At 45.0% G+C, this 17,985-nt stretch overlaps 2 protein-coding genes across 4 annotated transcripts in view; one reads left to right on the top strand and one right to left on the bottom strand.

Moving 5' to 3' along the window:
* Positions 1 to 17,985, bottom strand: part of LOC119187091 (rab-like protein 2A) — a 290,773-nt gene that overhangs the window by 48,625 nt on the left and 224,163 nt on the right. The gene's annotated exons all lie outside the window — the stretch shown is intronic.
* Positions 1 to 17,985, top strand: part of LOC142768932 (uncharacterized) — a 49,123-nt gene that overhangs the window by 23,310 nt on the left and 7,828 nt on the right. For all 3 annotated transcript variants that reach the window (XR_012885551.1, XM_075871524.1, XM_075871525.1), the window contains 2 exons: positions 12,979 to 13,017; positions 15,136 to 15,177. Coding sequence is in view for 2 of the 3 variants with exons in the window: in XM_075871524.1 (XP_075727639.1) it covers positions 12,979 to 13,017; positions 15,136 to 15,177 (81 nt within the window). In the remaining variant the exon portion in view is untranslated. The remainder of the gene's footprint in view (positions 1 to 12,978; positions 13,018 to 15,135; positions 15,178 to 17,985) is intronic.

Raw genomic sequence — 17,985 nt, 5'->3', positions numbered from 1 at the left:
AATGAATATCTTAGTCATCAGGAAGGTTGACTTCAGAAATTATTCTTAAATTTTAAAAGTCCGAATATCGACTCAACCCAACACGAAAACTTGTGGTCTTGAAATCACCTTTACATTTCAGGACACAGTTATAAAGAACGTAGAATTCTAAAACGTTTTAAAAGTGTGGTTTGAAGAAAATATGACGTGGAATACACACATGAACTAACTTACTTCATTATTAAGTAGAGATATTGGTTTGACATTCAAATTATCATATCTAGTTCCTTAACACCTAAAGAAGGTGGTATAAGGCTAATTTCAATTCTCGTTTATCATACTGTGCAGTAGCTTGGGGCACCACAACGAACCCTCATTACAATCAACTGTAAATAACGCAAAAGGAAGTGCTCAGGGTATATGAAAATTCTTTTGGTTAACTAAAAGGCTCACCGACCAATCATTCATCTATTAAACATTTTTTGCTCAATGCGAGTAATTTACATGACTACCAACTTCTCCGGCACGTACATAAACATAATATGTCAAACGTGGCACATTAAACATTTGGACGATATCCCCTACGTAAAAACAGATACCAATACCATGCACGAACGCACACAAATTGCGTAATTTCATTCCTAACATATCAGATACCCGCCCTAATAAATCATGTGTCTTCCCAAATCCAATCAGATGTTCCACTTCCTAAATTAAAAAAAACTAATTTGATTTTTTTTCTTGTGAATATTTATACAGCCAATACGCCATAAGCCCATTTATGTCACTTCACTATTGTTTTTGCATTGTTTCTTTGTATGCAATAGGAGTGAACCCCAGGTGGTCTAAATTTCCGGAGCCCTCCACTACGGCGTCTCTCATAATTACATAGTGGTTTTGGGACGTTAAACCCCACATATCAATCATCAATCAATAGGAGTGATGAACGTTTACACTACCTAATGCGCATTTATTCTATTATAATTTATAATTTTGATTTTTACTTTGACTGTGAACCTTCAAGCATGTAGTGTACACAGTTGTATTCGTGCTCCTTTATTGTATGTTTCTTTTCGTCCATCTTACTATTCTCAGCTATGTTCATAACCAAGGTATTATTATTAATTTTTTATGTGACTATTTATTCGCTGCTGCTTGTAAAGTACCTCAGGTCTCTTCAAACTGTTTTTGACAGCTTTTTGCTTAAAGGCAGATTCAATATTTTTTGTTGGAAAATGAAGTTTAATGTTCAAACCTTCAACACTCCATGTTCGTCAAAGTTCGAGGCAAAACCAACGAGACCGCCGAAATAAACGAGGCAAGTTTACCACTTCAAAGGTGCCAGTACTGCTTCCGTAACGTCTTGGAAAGACGCAGGTTCCAAGCAAGCCCTCACGCTCTTTGCCTTTTGATCAACGAACGTAAATGTCATTGAACTCCAACCATAGTTTTCTCTCTTGGCGACTAAGACCATGCCGGTGAAAGCCACAGGCTTGATGGGGGCCGCCGCTCACCTATAACAGTCGGAATGCATTGGCCTAGAACGCCACCAACTTTTCCGCCAAAGATCAACTAATCACGAGCTACTGACTGTAACAAGAAACTTTACCATGTCTACATTGCCTGGGATGATGGCGCCAGGACTTATAATAAAAACTGAGAGGCCACCCTGATGACCTGGATCTACTAAGCGTAGCTTGCCTGGATATTTTCACAAGTGCCGTTCTTATAAGAAACAGCCCAAAGCCATGCTGGAGAGTCATGCACATCTCCCAAACAAAAACACGTGGATGTATACGAAAGAAATGAGTCAGTCATCTCCTCTTGCCCTCTCCGCTTCATGTATGAGTACAGAAAGGCTCAGTTCGTGATGCGCGGAGCAAGACCTGAAATGTTTGCGACACTTGTAGGTAACAGAGCCAAGAGTTTCAATCAATTTATTTCAGTGGCCAGAAAAATGAAAGGTGCTTGTCACGCACACAAGGCAGTACAATTACCACCACTCACCGACGACTAACTTTGCCAAAGAATAAGCCGTCGGCACCAAAAACCTACGTGAGAATATGAGAGTGTTCTTCGTAAAACAGAGCGCCACAAAAAAAACGGGACAACAGAATTACCAGGACAAGCACTCACAATGAAAAATCAACACTTCCAAACATTCTTCCGTTTGAACCATGACATTGATCTCTCGTAAATTTTTGCGTAAGCTGTTTCTCGAATGACATCCTCAGGTACAGTCAACTGCTTACGTCGTCCTTAGAAAGTCTAGCAAACCCTAGGTGTTACCGCACCGCCACATTATCAGCCAGAAGAGCGAGTCAAAAGCCGTTGTGCACTGTATCGCTCCTCCTCAACGCCTACGCCAAATCCCCACACCAGGGCAATTCTTATGCCTGCCATCGACAGGCTCTCCGACACAATCACAGCCACCTGTCAATAGGTACTTTGCTTAACGAAAGACAAAGATCTGGCACGCCCCTGATCACCGTCCAGTGCGCTACCACATCGGCAAAGCTGGCCGCACCTACCGCCTCAGCCTGTGCCGCGAGTTAGGGATACGTGATTTCGTCATCAAGGCTCTATCACCAGAAAGAGATGAACGACTGCATAATAATGCCGACTACCTTGCAGGGGCACACTGGACGCCCCAATGACCTTCCCGATCAACATAGCCAAAGCATTCCAAAGCATAGTCAAAGTATTCCAAAGCAGTGCCGGCCAAACAGCCGCTCAAATTAGGGGTGGTTGCTTAGCCAAACTAAGAAAAAGAAAACGTAGTGTTAAACGGAGATATTGCTATTCGTTGAAAGAGCACACAACCTCCGCAATATCTGAGTTCACTGCGAAGAGACCTCAAACACATGCCACCAGCTAAGAAGCCATTCTTCGTGAGCTGAAGAAGATATGACCACGTGACGTAGCCGCATAGCAGCATTTCGACGCAGTCATGACACTACAGCATGACTAAACTATAACAAGAGACGACGAACCAGTGACGTGTTTATCGATAGCCATAGTCATTACTCTGTTTGACACTAAAGTCATTTACACTTTGATCAGCGACTACTTCGCTTTTTTACAAAAGACATGAAAACTACTTGAAAGGGACGCGATATCCGACAGCTGCATGGAAAACACCTAATAAAATCGACTGGTACCCGCGTGGGAAGAGCCGCCAGGTGACGTAGAGCAAAGCAGTCGGGGTGCTAGGCTAGAAGGGTACGAAGCTATTGAATATGTAAGAACAAGGGTGACAGAAAAATTTCAACAAAGAAGCGCTTTATGCACCACAATAGACAATAATGAATCAAGTGGCACAATGGCTTCATTTTCACAACGAAAGTCGGAAAGGGCTGAAAAAAGGGCTCCTAATAGTACATCAACAGGCCCAGATGGCATTCCAATTATGCTGATTAAGACATTAGGTCCGAAGTCTAAGCAGGCTTTGAGAGAGGCAGTGAGCAAAATAATAACCAATGGAGAAGTTCCCGATGGATGGAAACTTAGCAGGATGAGCATGAATGATCTATAAAGGAAAGGGGGACAAAGCTGACATAAACAACTACCGTCATATAACAGTGACATCAGTGGTCTGCAGGCTGGCGATGCAGATTATAAAGGAAAGCCTGCAGGCATGGATAGAGGATGAGGGGGTACTGGGGGAACTGCAGAATGGGTTTCGGAAAAACAGGAGGCTGGAAGACAATCTGCTCTCACTGACGCAGTGCATCGAAATAGTAGACAAGGAACACAGGCCCCTGTGGCTAGCATTTTTGGACACCAAGGGAGTGTACGATAGCGTGGTTCAAGAGGAATTGTCGGGAATACTGGACAGTCTAGGTGTGGAAGATGGCGTCACTAATATTTTAAAGGATATCTCTAAAGGTAACAAGGCAGTTATAAAGTGGGAAAAACAAGTATCCAAGCCTGCAGAGGCAAAACGGTGGCTTGGGCAGGGGTGTCCTCTGTCACCCTTGTTATTCATGTTGTACCTACAAGGATTAGAGGCTAAATTAGAGAGAAATGGACTGGGCTTCGACCTCTCTTTCGTCAAGCAAGGAAAACTAATTGAACAGGCACTACCAGCAATGATGTACGCAGATGATATAGTGCTAACGGCCAACAACATGGAAGATTTGTAGAGATTGATGGACATCTGCGGTGATGAGGGAGATAGGTGAGGTTTCAGACTCGGTAAGGAAAAATCAGCAGTCATGATTTTTAATGATAATGAAGGAAGTGAGCTTAGAATACAAAAGGTCACGCTAGAGATAACTGATAAATACAAATATCTGGGCGCATGGATAAGCAATGGGGCCGAGTACCTAAGGGAACACGAAATATACGTGACGACTAAAGGTGACAGGAATGCAGCGGTAATGAAAAACAGGGCACTGTAGAAATACAATACGTATGATGTTATGAAAGGAATATAGAAAGGGGTCATGGTTCCTGGTCTGACGTTCGGCAATGCGGTCTTGTGCATGAGATCAGAAGTTCTAAGCAAGATTAGAAATTAAGCAACGTGGAATAGGTAGGCTTGCCTTAGGAGCTCACGGGAATACACCAAATCAAGGAGTACAAGGTGGTTTGGGATAGACATCATTTGAGGGCAGGGCAGCTAGCAGGAAGATAAAATTTGAGAAGCGATTGAGAGAAATTGGGAAGGAGCGTCGGTCTAGGAAAGTATTCAGCTACTTGTACATGAAGAATATCAATACAAAATGGAGGAAGCGAACCAGAAAATTGACTTGTAAATACTTACAAAACAGCAGGGGGCCAAACCAAAAAGAATTATCGGTTAAGAAGAAGGTGAAGGAAGCTGAGACCGACATGTGAAAAAATGGCATAATTAAGAGGTCCGCACTAGAGATCTATTGAATTTTTAAGCAGGAAATTGCCAAGGAAAGGATATATAATAATACTCGGGGTAGTTCTCTACTGTTCGAGGCCAGGACAGAAGTATTGCGAACCAAGACATATCGCGCCAAATACGAAGGGGTAGACACGGTATGCAGTGCGTGTGGAGAGGAAGAAGGAACTGCCGAACCCTTGATAATGTTCTGTAAATGGCTTCACCGTATAGTTCAGGATGATGGCCCAGAGTTTTTCAAAGCACTGGGGTTTAGGGACAGGGAGGGAAAATAGACTTTAAGCGGGTAGAATTAACTAGAAGGAGGTTATCTGATTGGTGGCTAAAATCAAGGCACGAGTGAAAATTAAACCCTTCAATGGAAAGCACGAATCCCCAAGCTCACTATTTGAAGGAAAAAAATTATAAATCTAGTTTTTGGCTCATTAAGTAATACGGCTTGGTGGCGCTAGCCACCGCCTGATCTAAAGGGTACAGCCATATTCATCCATCCATCCATCCATCCATCCATCCATCCACCCATCCATCCATCCATCCATCCATCCATCCATCCATCGGGGGTCTTCGGGCTCCCGCTTTAGCAAATGATTTTTTGTGGTTTTTAGTGTGCTGTGCCTAAGTATTTTGCTACAAGTCGACGCATAAGCTGACAAGGTGCACGTTGGTAGTGGACGTTCACCGGTAGGTCCATTTTTTAGCATTCTTCGGACTTTTACGCCACCGACTACGCCTCGCGCGCTTGGGCGAACATCCACAACGCCGAGTTGGCGTCTGCCGGGCAGGACGCACCCTTCCTTGGACGCGACCTTCGTTACCCCTGCTGAGCCAATATGCTGGACGGCGCGGCTGTTATTATGGACGGCGATGACCTCCCTCGGGAAGAATTTTGAGAAGAACGCGGCTGGCGCTCCGCCGCGGTGAAGAAAATCTCGAGGTGCAAGAACGCCAGTGCTACAGAGTGTGCCACTGCCTGCAGCGGGAACGCCAGGGGCCATTTCAGTCCTACAATAAAAGCTCTAAACTTGAAAAATAGAGTTATAAAATCATAGAGAATGCATCGACTGCCGAGCGAGCACTGCAAGATTATCGTTCGTCCAAGGGGTGCCTTGGATGTTGAGAACGCGGGCTCAGCTAGACTTGGTCAGGCAATCGCAGAGACGGCTGGAATCGCACCCACGCTTGTCGGTAAGGATATAGTATGCCCGAATACAATGAAAAATATTATAGTTATTATCACGGCGTCCCGAGTGAAAGCTGACTCCTACTTCAGGGTGAGCTGCCTTGCACTGGAAATGAAGAAGTATGACATCGACACTAACGAAGCTGCCCCGCATGAGACGTGCAAGGGGGTCAGCCGTAAGACTGACGCATCGGAGAGCCAAGCAGAGCTAGAGAGAAGCATCCTCACCGAAAGAAACCCCTCGGCTTTGCGAGTGAGACGTATTAGGAACACTGAAACGGTGGTTATTGTCTTCGAAGGCTTCAAAGTTCCCAACTTCATTTATTTTGGCACGGCGCTGGTCAGATGCTCACTTTACCATCGGCCGCATGACTGCTGCTCCGCCTGCGGCAGACTAGGGCACAGGGCGGACGCCTGTGCGCCTCTGGGCGAAGCAGTGTGCAAGAGGTGCGAAATCAACAACCCTGATGAGAACCATCAATGTTCCCCGACCTGTGGATTATGTGGTAGCCCACACGCCGCGACTGACAAAAGTTGAAGCAAAGGTTTCATTTTCAATTTATTTTGCGAAGGCGGAGAAGAGAGCACTGCGCCGAATCTGAGCGACTTAGTCAGCAAACGGTACCTGCCAACGCCGACGAGGATGTTAGCCAGCCTGCACACCGCAACTCCCGTTCAAACAGTCGTTCTGCTGCAACTGGGCGGGACACCCGTGACTCATCACAACGGGCAAGCAGCCGGTCCAGATCCAGATCTCGGTCCAGAACTCACTCTCGAGGCCAGCGAAATGGAACGTCGGTTGAAGGCCGAGCCAAGTCCTGGTTCAGAGGTCGTCGTTCCCAATCTAGAGGCCCGTCGCACTCGAGGAGCCGTTCCAGGGACCCGCATGGAACAGGCCGTTTCCACAGGCCACCCCAACCGGAGCTGCAAAGTGGCACCTGGGCTGACCGGGTGCGCAGCGTAGAAGGTGGAAAGGTAACGAGGGGTAAGGGGGGGGGCACTGCGCCAGAGCATGGTCTAGCGTAGCTAAATCAGCTTAGTAAGGAGAATGCCGAAACGCGGTCCATTCTTGAGTCGCGGAGAGCCGAAATGGCTGAGCTTAGACGTGCCAGTACATCTCAAGCTACTTGTTCATCTGCTTCTTAGTCGGTAGAATGTTCCTCTCCTCAACCCATGGACGTCCCCATGGTCGTGGTAGCGGACCCCACGGGCAACTCAGCCAAGCGTAAAGCTGTGACTTCGGCCGAGAATGTGCAGGCAAAAGCTCAATATGAAATTAAGAAGACTTTATATTCAATATGCCTTGAGATTCAAATACTTAATGAGCGTTTCTTCGCGGTAGATGAACGTGTCACACTTATGGATCAGAAAATAGATATTCAACATGCCAGAATTCAATGTGCGGAGACTCAATTACAGAACGCCAGCCTTATGGTGCAGAGCCCCAATATCAGGGGTGCAACTAGGATCCACCCGTATTTCTTTCCAGAGGGAACGCCTGTATCGGCGCCCATTCCCATGAGTACCCCAGTTCGAATAGTACAGCCGCTTCTGTACAAAACCTGACAGTAGGGTCAGGGAGCACCTCCAATTATTAGGATGCCCTCGCAAGCTGAATTTCGTCTATGGCAATAAAACTGCAGGGGGATCCTTAGCAAAAGGGGCACCCAGCAATTTGTCCACCCTCACTGGGAGAAGTCGCAAGTGATCCTACTGCAGGAGACGCTGTCTGATAGTGTAACCCTCCTGGTGTACAAGGCACATACAGTTAAAGGGGAGGGCAGATGGATTGCCCCGTTAGTCAGCAACAAGTTCACCTTTGTGACACATGATCTAGGGGTAAGACCTAAAAAAACGAATTTCTCCTTGGTTGAGGTCATTCAGATTGCTTCCAACCTTTCCAGTATTTTTATACTGGATATATATATAGTAGTCCTAGTGATCATAGGCAACGTTTTAAGACAATCATAGCTAAGGCAATCAGATTGGCTGGGCTTTAAACTCTGGTTGTGGCGGGGGATTTGAACGCGCCTTTCCGGGCAGGAACTACCCGTATGATTCTGTTAAAGGTAGGTGCTCGTGGCAGGAGATATGAGATGTGGATCTCTCATTAATAACAGACCCGGAGTTTCCTACTAGACGCGGCACATTCACCACCAGGGACTCCACCCCGGACCTAGCTTTAGTAAAAAATGCTGGCTTGGTAGATTGGAAAAATCTTCTGACGGATTTAGGAAGTGATCATTATATTACTGTTACTAAATTGCAGATGGAGGAAAAGTCTAAAAGAAAGTTTACTTACGTGGATTGAGATAAGTTACTGGAGTCACGCAGGGCTCGAGCGGAACAGAGGGAAACCCCGGACTCTCTGAAGCAATGAACGGAGATGCTGCTGCAGGACGTTAAGGCCGTCACCAGGATCGTTGAGACAGAGGTACAGAGAGGCAAAATGGACAGTAGGCTTGCGCATTTACTGGAGGCAAAGCAGTCGCTGTTGGCCAGATTAAAGGGCCAGAAGCTTAATCGTAAGCTTCGGAAAAGATGGGGGAGGTAAATACGCAAATTAAAGAGCATTGCCAAAACTTGTCGAGGCAGCAGTGGGATGAAATTTGTAACTCAGCCGATGGACAAGTATGAACCAGAAAAAATGTAATCTTTTAAAACACCTGCTTGATGAGTGGGGCACTAAATATAATCAGAGGGAGGTCATCGCTGGAATACTCCATCTTCCTCAAAAATCCTCCTCGGGTATGGAGCTATTGAGGCAGCTTGCTAAGATGTATCTAGCACTAGCAGTCGATTCCAACATGCAAGCCTATCCTGAGTATATGGAGACACCTTGTGCCCATTTGGAGGAACTCTTCGCCATCAGCGATGTGCGACGTGCCCTGCAAGAACTCAACGGCCGATCGGCACCGGTTACGGATAGGGGCACCAACAAAGTGCTTCGGAACTTGGAAGAAGACTGTTGAATTTCGTACTGATGAGATTATTAGGATTCGGAAGGGAGGCGACATCCTGGAACAATGGAAGTTGGCCACGGTGATTCTACTTCCCAAGCCCGGTAACGCACCAAGTTCGGAAAATCTGCGCACCATCCCTTTCACGTCATGTGTGGGAAAGGTGGAGGAACACGCTATCTAGAACCGAATGGCAGATTACATAGAACACAATGATCTCTTTTTTCATTACTTAATTGGCTTTAGGCCAGGCCTATCTACGAAGGATGCTATGAAAATTATTGAAAATCAAATTTCAGATAATTAAACTACAATCACCAGGCCGATCCTAGGCCTGGATATAAAAAAGCGTTTGATAATGTCCGTCATGATTCTCTTATGGATGCGATCTCTAGCCTCAGCTTAAGTTCCTCATTTCATGCGTTTGTCAGATCCTTCCTAAGTGGTCGAAAATCCATACTTAAAGTTGGAGATCTAGATTCGGATGTGCAAGTACTGGGAAATAGGGGCACCCTGAAGGGATCTGTTCTATCACCTTTACTTTTAACATCATCATGGCTGGTCTCTCGAGGCAGCTTTCTGGAATTTCAGATGTTGGTCACACACTTTATGCCGATGATATCAACATTTGGTGTAGAGGAGGAAGTGATGGCACTGTAGAGGCTGCCCTGCAAGAGGCCATTGACACTACCGAGAGTTTTCTGGAAGACACAGGCCTTTCCTGCTCTCCCAAATAGTCTGAGCTTCTCCTCTATCACCCGGTCAGGAAGGACAGTCGACCGCGAGGCTAGGTGCTGCCCCTAGAGACAGACATCCACCTACGTATCAAAAGTGGACAATCAATCCCCAAAGTCGCTTCCGTTTGGATCTTATGTATGACGCTAGAAGCAACGGGCACCAATAACATCACGATTGAAAGGTTAGCAAAAAAGACAGATATTGGTAGTAGGCTCATAAGGCGGGTGTCTAATAAAGGGCAGGACAATCAGAGGACAACTTTGTCAGCCTTATACATGCTTATCTGCTGTGCAATTCTGCATATGTGGCGGCAATGCATGTTTGGAAGAGACTGGAAAGGGACAAGCTTAATGAAATGATAAGAAGAGTGGTAAAGAATGTTCTTGGGCTCCCCAACTACACACGCACACTGATCGTCTCCCGCAGTTGAATTCATAATGCATTAGAAGAAATCACGGAAGCGCAAGAAAGCACACAGATTACTATATATAGGCTGTGTGGCTAAAATCAGGGAGGATGATTCTTGTAGATATGGGTATTCCACCAGCTCAGATTGAGGATCTGTACCAAGAGTTGACGAGGGATCAGAAGAAGAACATTGTTGTCTTGCTTGCCCAGCGGAACATGCATCCCCAACGAAATGTTGTAAGGAGGAGAGCGCGTGCTCGGGCCCTTCTCCGCAGAGAAGCGGATCTCGACGGGGGTGACTGTCTCTTAGACGCAGCGCAATATGATGACCAGAGAGACCGATTCACGGTAGTGGAAATGAACCCCAAAGGGATTAAAATTAATGCGGCGTCGATACGCGCCAAAGCTGCCAATGGAGCTGAGCAGGTTGCCATTGCCTTGGCTTTTAGATCAGCGTCATGAACGTATACTTAGTGGTTCTAGAGTTGCCATCCGTGCCTTCGGAGTTGGAGCTGTGTGCAAAGTGGCCAAAAACATACTCGGTGAGAAATCGCTTACAACTCATACCCTTACATGGTTCCCGGCTCATATGGAAAACATGGACGGAGAGATTGTCGATCTCATTGAGTTGGCCCCCTTAAGGGCACGAGGGTTAGCTGTCCGCGGCCATGGAGGACCTTTGGGTTGAACTAGAGATTTCGTAAACAGAGATCTGCCAACTACATACAATGAAATTGTCCAACATTTCGCTATGGATAGCAGAATAATTCCACCTCCACACAGGAAGCTAAATAGAGCGCAGGCACTTACATTGCGAGTACTTCAAACAGAAACGTAGCCTAACCCTGCCTTTCTTCACAAGCTTTGCCCTGAGGTTTTTTTAACCAACTCGCGTACAAAATGTTGTGGTTTAGCCGCCCTACATCACATGCTCTGGGAGTGCCCTTCGGTACGCGGCACCGATACAGCAGCGTCCAGAAAGTGGGACTCCGTTCTCCGAAGTCCGGACATAACATCGACACTTTGGGCTGTCCAGAGGGCCCACGATACGGTGCTATGTCTCGGCCTTACCGTCCCATCGTGAGAGCGGCCCGCTGTGTGCTAGGGCACACGGCTTCGGACTTTCACAATAAAGTTTTCCCGAACCAAACCAACCAAACCCGCGTGGCCAGAATCTCGACTTATTCGTGCTACAGCATATTCAAGCGACGACATACCAGGCACAAGTTTGCTAAATCAAAACGGAGCAGCCATTGATTTATTACCACAGTCGATAACTCTCTCCACAAACAATGCCATGTCGCCGTGTATAAAAATCGTCTACCGCAAAGCCTTTATTGGGCTAGAATAACAGGTGACTGCGCCCTCTCTGCCTAGCATCGTCTATTTCGTCGGAAACAAAGACCTGACAAAGTGAGTGTCGTCTAGGGTAACCAGCACCTGCTCCTGAACAGTGAGATTTCCGTCGCAAGAAATATGAACAAGCTTTGTTCAGGAAAAGCGAAGGTGACGCGGATGAACTTGAATCAAGACTGCAGGCATCTCATTGTTACGATGGTCACCTGCATAGTTGAATTCATGGATGCCTGCAATGCTTTTGCCGTCTTCAGTGTTACTAAACTTTCTACAATAAACGAAGTCCTCAAACCAGGTTCAACGTCTGTCCCGGCATCCCGAAGCATAATGTACACTTAAACTCTGCTCCTGCAGTACAAAGTGTGTCATTCATTGCCATCTAGCTATCAAAATAAACCACTCAGAAAACAGTGCATGCTAAGGTAAAAATATGCGCGTGTGAGTTTTCTTCAGGCTTGTTGTGGGTCCCTTGTTGCAAAAAAAACTACCAAATAGAGAAATACTATTTGAGCTATGGGTTTTAAAAAGTAGCAAGAGACTGCAAACACATTCTTTTCGCAAAATACAAAGCAAACATTTGGATAAAACATGTTGTTCGGCTAGGTTTTTAACATTGTGCAAAACGTAATGATTCAATTGAAGGTAATCTGTGCGCCTGTGGCTTTTGTTTCTTTTTCCTAGATTACAATATTGCCTTCATCAACAGCGCGAGTACCAAGGCCAATGCCAATCCAAAGAACTTTGAATAAGTGTCTGATTTATGCAGAGTTTAGAATATGCACATAAATATGATGCATGAATAAGGTGACAATCATGTCAAGGTTTCAAATACTGCAGTGTAACGTACGACGGTATGAGAAGTAGACACTCAAGAAGCGTTTGTTCTGTCATAAACGTAGAGTTATTCGAAGGTAGCAGGTTTGGTCACTGTCCACGGCAAGTTATCTTTTCTTTCATTGTTCTTTCTTTATATTTACATTACTATTACCTCACATAGAATCCCGTATAGCTACTTTGACATATTTGTAGGTTTGTTCTTAATATAATGCCTAACAAAATAAAACCAGCCCTGAAACGTAAACGTCTTGGCTACTAATTTGTTGCACATATTCGGGAATGGCATGAGCAGGTAATTAGGTAGCGCCCGGAAAACGAACGCAACAACAAAGCCAGTACCATTTCGCTACCAATTGTGCAGCAGTAGCAACGTTCTAACCGCTACAGCATCTCCAAAGGTTTCTGAGCAGCCTGAGCTTGTTTCCTGAATTAGTACCCTTCTGCTACATAGTTTTGGTATGACGGCGGTTGAACCTCTGCCGTCACTTGGTTATCTTGTTTGTGTACTTAAGCAGACGACATGTTATAACACAGCAAGGCAAAAGAATGATAGTGGGTCTTTCAAGTAATGTATTTGTTTGGCGAGCGTAAGGTGGGTAGCGCAAAAAGTGTAAATTGTTTCTTTGCCTGTCTCTGAATTCCAGCCCAGCCCAACAAAACTACCCCAATTTACCACCCACCAAGTAAGTAAACTATAAATATTTTCACTGGTTTTTCGCATAGTATTTGTTCTGCTCATCCTGAACATAAAATTCAACGGAAAGCATGTGTTAAAAACAACACAGCATTGGGGCATGAAAGTTTTTGTAGCCGTATTTTGTGCTGGTAAACTTTGTACTCACACATTAGCTAAATATAAACAATAATCGCCACGAGTCTGCCAAGGAGAATGACGAAGTGTGAAGTGAGTAATGCAACAATGCTAATGAAGTACTATTTAAAAGTATTAACAGGCGTTTTTTTTTTGCTTTACGGTATGATGAACTTTTCAGAATTATGCAGCATTGTATAACCGCTTTAAATTACGAGTGGAAGTAATGAGAGGTACTGCGTCGCCGATGCTCCACACAGGTGTTCGGCCGGCGTTTAATAACTACATAAACTGTTTAGCGGTATTATTTGCCTTCGTGAGGAAACTAAGATACAGTGTTTTCACATTTGGATTGCACAAATGCTGTTTTCATGAAACAAACATCAGTGTCGACGATTCGCTCTCCATGCCAGCACACCAGTGTCCGACTGCGTTAATATAAACAGCTCCAAAAGCCAATCTTTTTTCTTTCAACAAAATTCCAACTGATCTTCGCTTCTGGGATTCTTTCCTGAGATGCGTGCTGATAATTTTCCCTGAAATGTGAATTCATGCTCACATTACATGACCTCTGTTCCATATGATGACGTTTATTATAATAAGAGAACAATGTTTAGGTTCAGAGAAGAGGCAGAGAAGATGCCAAATTTTTAGCTTTTTCTTTACATTAAGAAATTATGAAATATATTTTGGGGTTCTTCCACATCAAAATGTTGAAGAATCTTTAGGTGATACTCTAGTTTCAGTTTGCAATGCCGTTTTCTTACTTTTCGGTTTCTGTTTTAGTTCTGCTCCAAAACCTTGTACGAAAGTACCCCACGAACAATGTCCAATACCTTTTCTAAAGTCTGCCGAAAACTACATGACACCTTCCAAAGCTTTACAGGACTTTGGAGCACTATTGTATCGCTTGCAATATAGCTGCGTGAAGACGGTCGCCCATCTTTTCTGTGGGTATACTCGCTTCAGTCCCTCAGGAAAAAAAAAACTTTCAACGGTGCTAAATAGCCTTGACTATCACACACTCAATATATATCATACATTAAAGGAAGGGGTCTTAAGACACTGGCCGAAAAAATTTTTGGAATGTAGAACACCGAATTCACTGTTGCGTATCTTAGACCGGGAGCTTCGTAAATTGGGGTTGTGGTAATTGAGTTCAAATTATACACGAATTTCTAATTACTTCTGCAATCGCCAAGGTCAGATGTGGAATTTGGATTACTATTGTTAATAATAAGTTGTTTTCTGGGCATGCCATCTTTCTCACTAAAGACGCACACTGCGTTTGCCAAAAAAAATAAACACTTTTTTTTGTGGATGTCGCTTTATGTACGAAGATGGACGAAGACGCCCTGCCAAGTCAGTGACGGCAATCACAAAAAGCCATACGTCAGTGTGGCTGTGCGTTATCTATCAAAACAATAGGAACAGGACCATCGGCTACAGGGGCACAGTACAACCATTTTTTGGAACCAAGTTAAATTTTCTAATAGAGCTACAAACCGACTGCGTTTGCAGACTCTTATAGAGAACTCCTATTTGATTTAGCATGGAATGAGAATTGTACGTTAGTCTGTTTTCGTATATTTAATTAGAATGCTCAGAGTGTTTGCTGTGAGCTTTTCTGAATTTTTTTTTGGAGTGCTCAGTTTGTCTTGTGTTTTTTTTTCTTTCTGCTGTGGAATTAAGTCATGTTTGCTGTGCCTCCCAGCATTTTTTTTTCGATTAAGTCCCAAAGCACCTTCCCCTGAGATCTGCAACAGTTTACATGAAGATTTTGTTTGCGATGGTTGCTTTCGCAGTGACATGATGATATAGTTTGATGCAAAATAAGTAGTTTTATTTAGATTATGCAATAAACTGCGAAAAACTTTTTATCAGGTCATAAAAAAATCATCAAATTATTGTTATTACTACGTCGTTTCAGAAGGTTTCTGTATTTTATATGAATATTTCATATCTCTGTATGCCTTTTTTTTTTCTACAGCATGTAGTTGGAAGTATTCTTCAAGCTGCGATTATCCGAAGTGTAAGTTGTTCCTTATGCACTTCATTAGATCATTCTACCCTGCTGATTAAACGATGTTATTGAGTACCATACAAGTCTGGTTCTGTTTAATTGAAGGGTACACAATAAATGCGAAAACAAATGACACGGCTGGTGGCCAATAGGCCAGTGTGACCTATTGTTAACCCGTACGCTGTTCACGTATCAGCTACTGCTCTCCTATCTGGCTGGAATGCCGCTGGTCGGCTATCTCTTCTCATAAGGATCCAATTAATATAGGCAGTTTTAGTTTCACGTTCAGTGGTGAGCCCTGTTAGGTTGAACACGCGAGCGCGTGGCCGACGGCACTGTCAGCGCCCCGTTACGGTCATCACTGGAAACATTGCGCATGCGCATCATGCCTTCCGCGAAACAATTGTTCCACCGCGCACATGGCGTCATGAATGCACTTTTTCGTCGTCTGCTAGACGCATTTTCGTTTTCTAAGCCCATGCATCCTGCATTTTAAGATTTCTTTAAACATCTGTGCTTGAACAGAACAAGACAAAAAAAATTGTACATCTATGGGGGCGTGTATATTCGTTCCCTTCAAAGTTGTTGTGCATGCAACGCCGTATATAAAAGAACCAAACATCTTTTGCAGCCGTTCATTCTGTCGCCAGATCGTATTATGGCTAGGATTCCTGATGATGAACGGCGCTCAATTGTCGATCTTTCCCTGAAAGGTTTTTCCCAGCGGTATATTGGCGCTTTAGTTAATAGGCCCCTGAAGACCGTGAACAGGACTATCAAGCCTACAAGTATGAAGGTCGCATTCAGGATGCACCCCGCGTGCCCCGCCCTAAAGCTACCACACAAGATGAAGACGCCCTCATAGTTGCAGCTGCTGTTCGTAACCCTTTTTCTCCAGCCCCAGAAATGCGCGACGACTTGAACTTTGACGTTTCGGACGCCACTGTTCAACTTCGCCTGCGTACGGCGGGCCTTCGCAGTCGCGTCGCAGCGCAGAAGCCACTACTGACGGCGGCACACAAGGACGCACGACGCCAGTTCGCTGAGTTGCACGAAACATGGACATCCGAAGAGTGGGGTCATGTCATTGTTTCGGATGAGTCAACGTTTTCGACACGACAAGACCAAAGATTGCGTGTTTAGAGACTACCAGGTACACGGTGAGGCAAACTTCCTGCTTTGAAGAGCAATTGTTTTAGTTAACGACAAAATGCCACGCAGGAACGACCCAGACAACGTGCAAGGTGTTTCTGCCAGTGGGAGATCGAGTGTGAGCGTGTGGGTTGCTGTTTCAAGATATGGTTTAGGGCCACTGCAACGTATGCGTGGACACTTATCGTCGGAACAATACTGCATCATTTTGGACAATGTGCTGTTGCCATATGCGAGCAGTTTATTCCCAGATGGTGATTACCTGTTCCAACAGGACCGGTCACCGTTACAGACGGCGCGCGCTGTCAAGGAGTTCCAGGCGGAGCATCACATGCAGCTACTGGAATAGCCTCCGAAAGGAGTGGACCTGAATGTGATAGAAAACCTGTGGGGCCGTCTGAAAGCATCTTTGGCAAGGAAGCCTCTTTATTCTGCGACTTCGAACCAGTTGTGGGCGCAAGTCAGCAACGAGTGGGAAAGGCTGAAAGCCGATCGGGAATATGTTCGATCACTTTACGACTCGTTACCGTCCAGAATAGCTGCAATCGTTGCTGTAAGTGGTCACATGACTCGCTATTAGATTTGCTCATGTTTTTATATTTCTTCTCATGGTCTTGTTTAACTTGAATTGCAAAAGTGCAATTTTCTTGATAAAAAGTTTAATAATTATCCCTCTTGCACTCACTTTTGTCCTTCTCGCGCCAATCTTCAATCCAGACGGACCTTGAAATGCAGAAGGTATCAGCTCAGTGAACAAAAAATGCGGCTAGCAGACGACGAACACGCATATCGATGACGTGTTGCGCGTGGTGGAAAGAGTGTTTCGCAAAGCACACGCTGCGCATGTGTAATGTTTTTAACGATGGCTGTTACGTGGCGCTGATAGTGCCGTCGGCCACGCGGTCTTGTGTTCACCCTAACAGTGCTCGCCACTGTACGTAGGAACTTCATGTGCTCAAACGTTAAAAGTCCACGTACGTTACGTGCACGCAATCAAAAATGCTTTAAGCTACACGCAAGGGACGCGCTGTGAGAGCTATCACGTAGCTCAATCTGCTGGGAATCACGAACACTGCGGCAGACAATTCCGGCGCGTTATCTTGTTGTCGTGCTCGTCAAGCGATCTTGTATGAGCGCCTGCGCGATGCTGTCTACGTTCGCGAGAAACTCACGCAAATAATCAAATCTAACGTACGTCGGTGAAGCCAGCGTACGGCTGCTATGTTCCGCGCATCCGCGCCATTTACACGTAGAAGCTCGACGTACGTAAAGCCTCTAGTACGGGAAACTAAAACTGTCTTGTGACTTATATTACGACGCATGCTACACAAACCCTTCCATTGCTCAATTTGGCAAAATGCTTGAAAGACGATGCTTGTGATACGAACGTCAGCCCGCTGCGACGTGCACCAAACTTCAATAAAACAATCTCCTCGCACGACTATGAATATCGAATTTATACGCCAAAGGCGCCCGACCACTAGGCCTAAAGGTGCAATTAACGTATCTGGTGTGTATTTTGATTCCTTTTAAATCTTTGGTTCCAAAGTCAATAAAGCGCGCATGTGCCGTTTCTCACTCACTGCTTCGAATTAAATCAGTTTCTGCAAAGCGTTCAGTCCGCAAAGTTTTGTTCAACTGCATTACGTAAACCTGTTCTTGAAG

Source organism: Rhipicephalus microplus, chromosome 8, assembly GCF_043290135.1.
Source record: "Rhipicephalus microplus isolate Deutch F79 chromosome 8, USDA_Rmic, whole genome shotgun sequence".
Taxonomy (NCBI): Eukaryota; Metazoa; Arthropoda; class Arachnida; order Ixodida; family Ixodidae; genus Rhipicephalus; species Rhipicephalus microplus.
The sequence above is the reverse complement of the archived record's forward strand: the minus strand, read 5'-3'. Positions and strand labels throughout refer to the sequence as shown.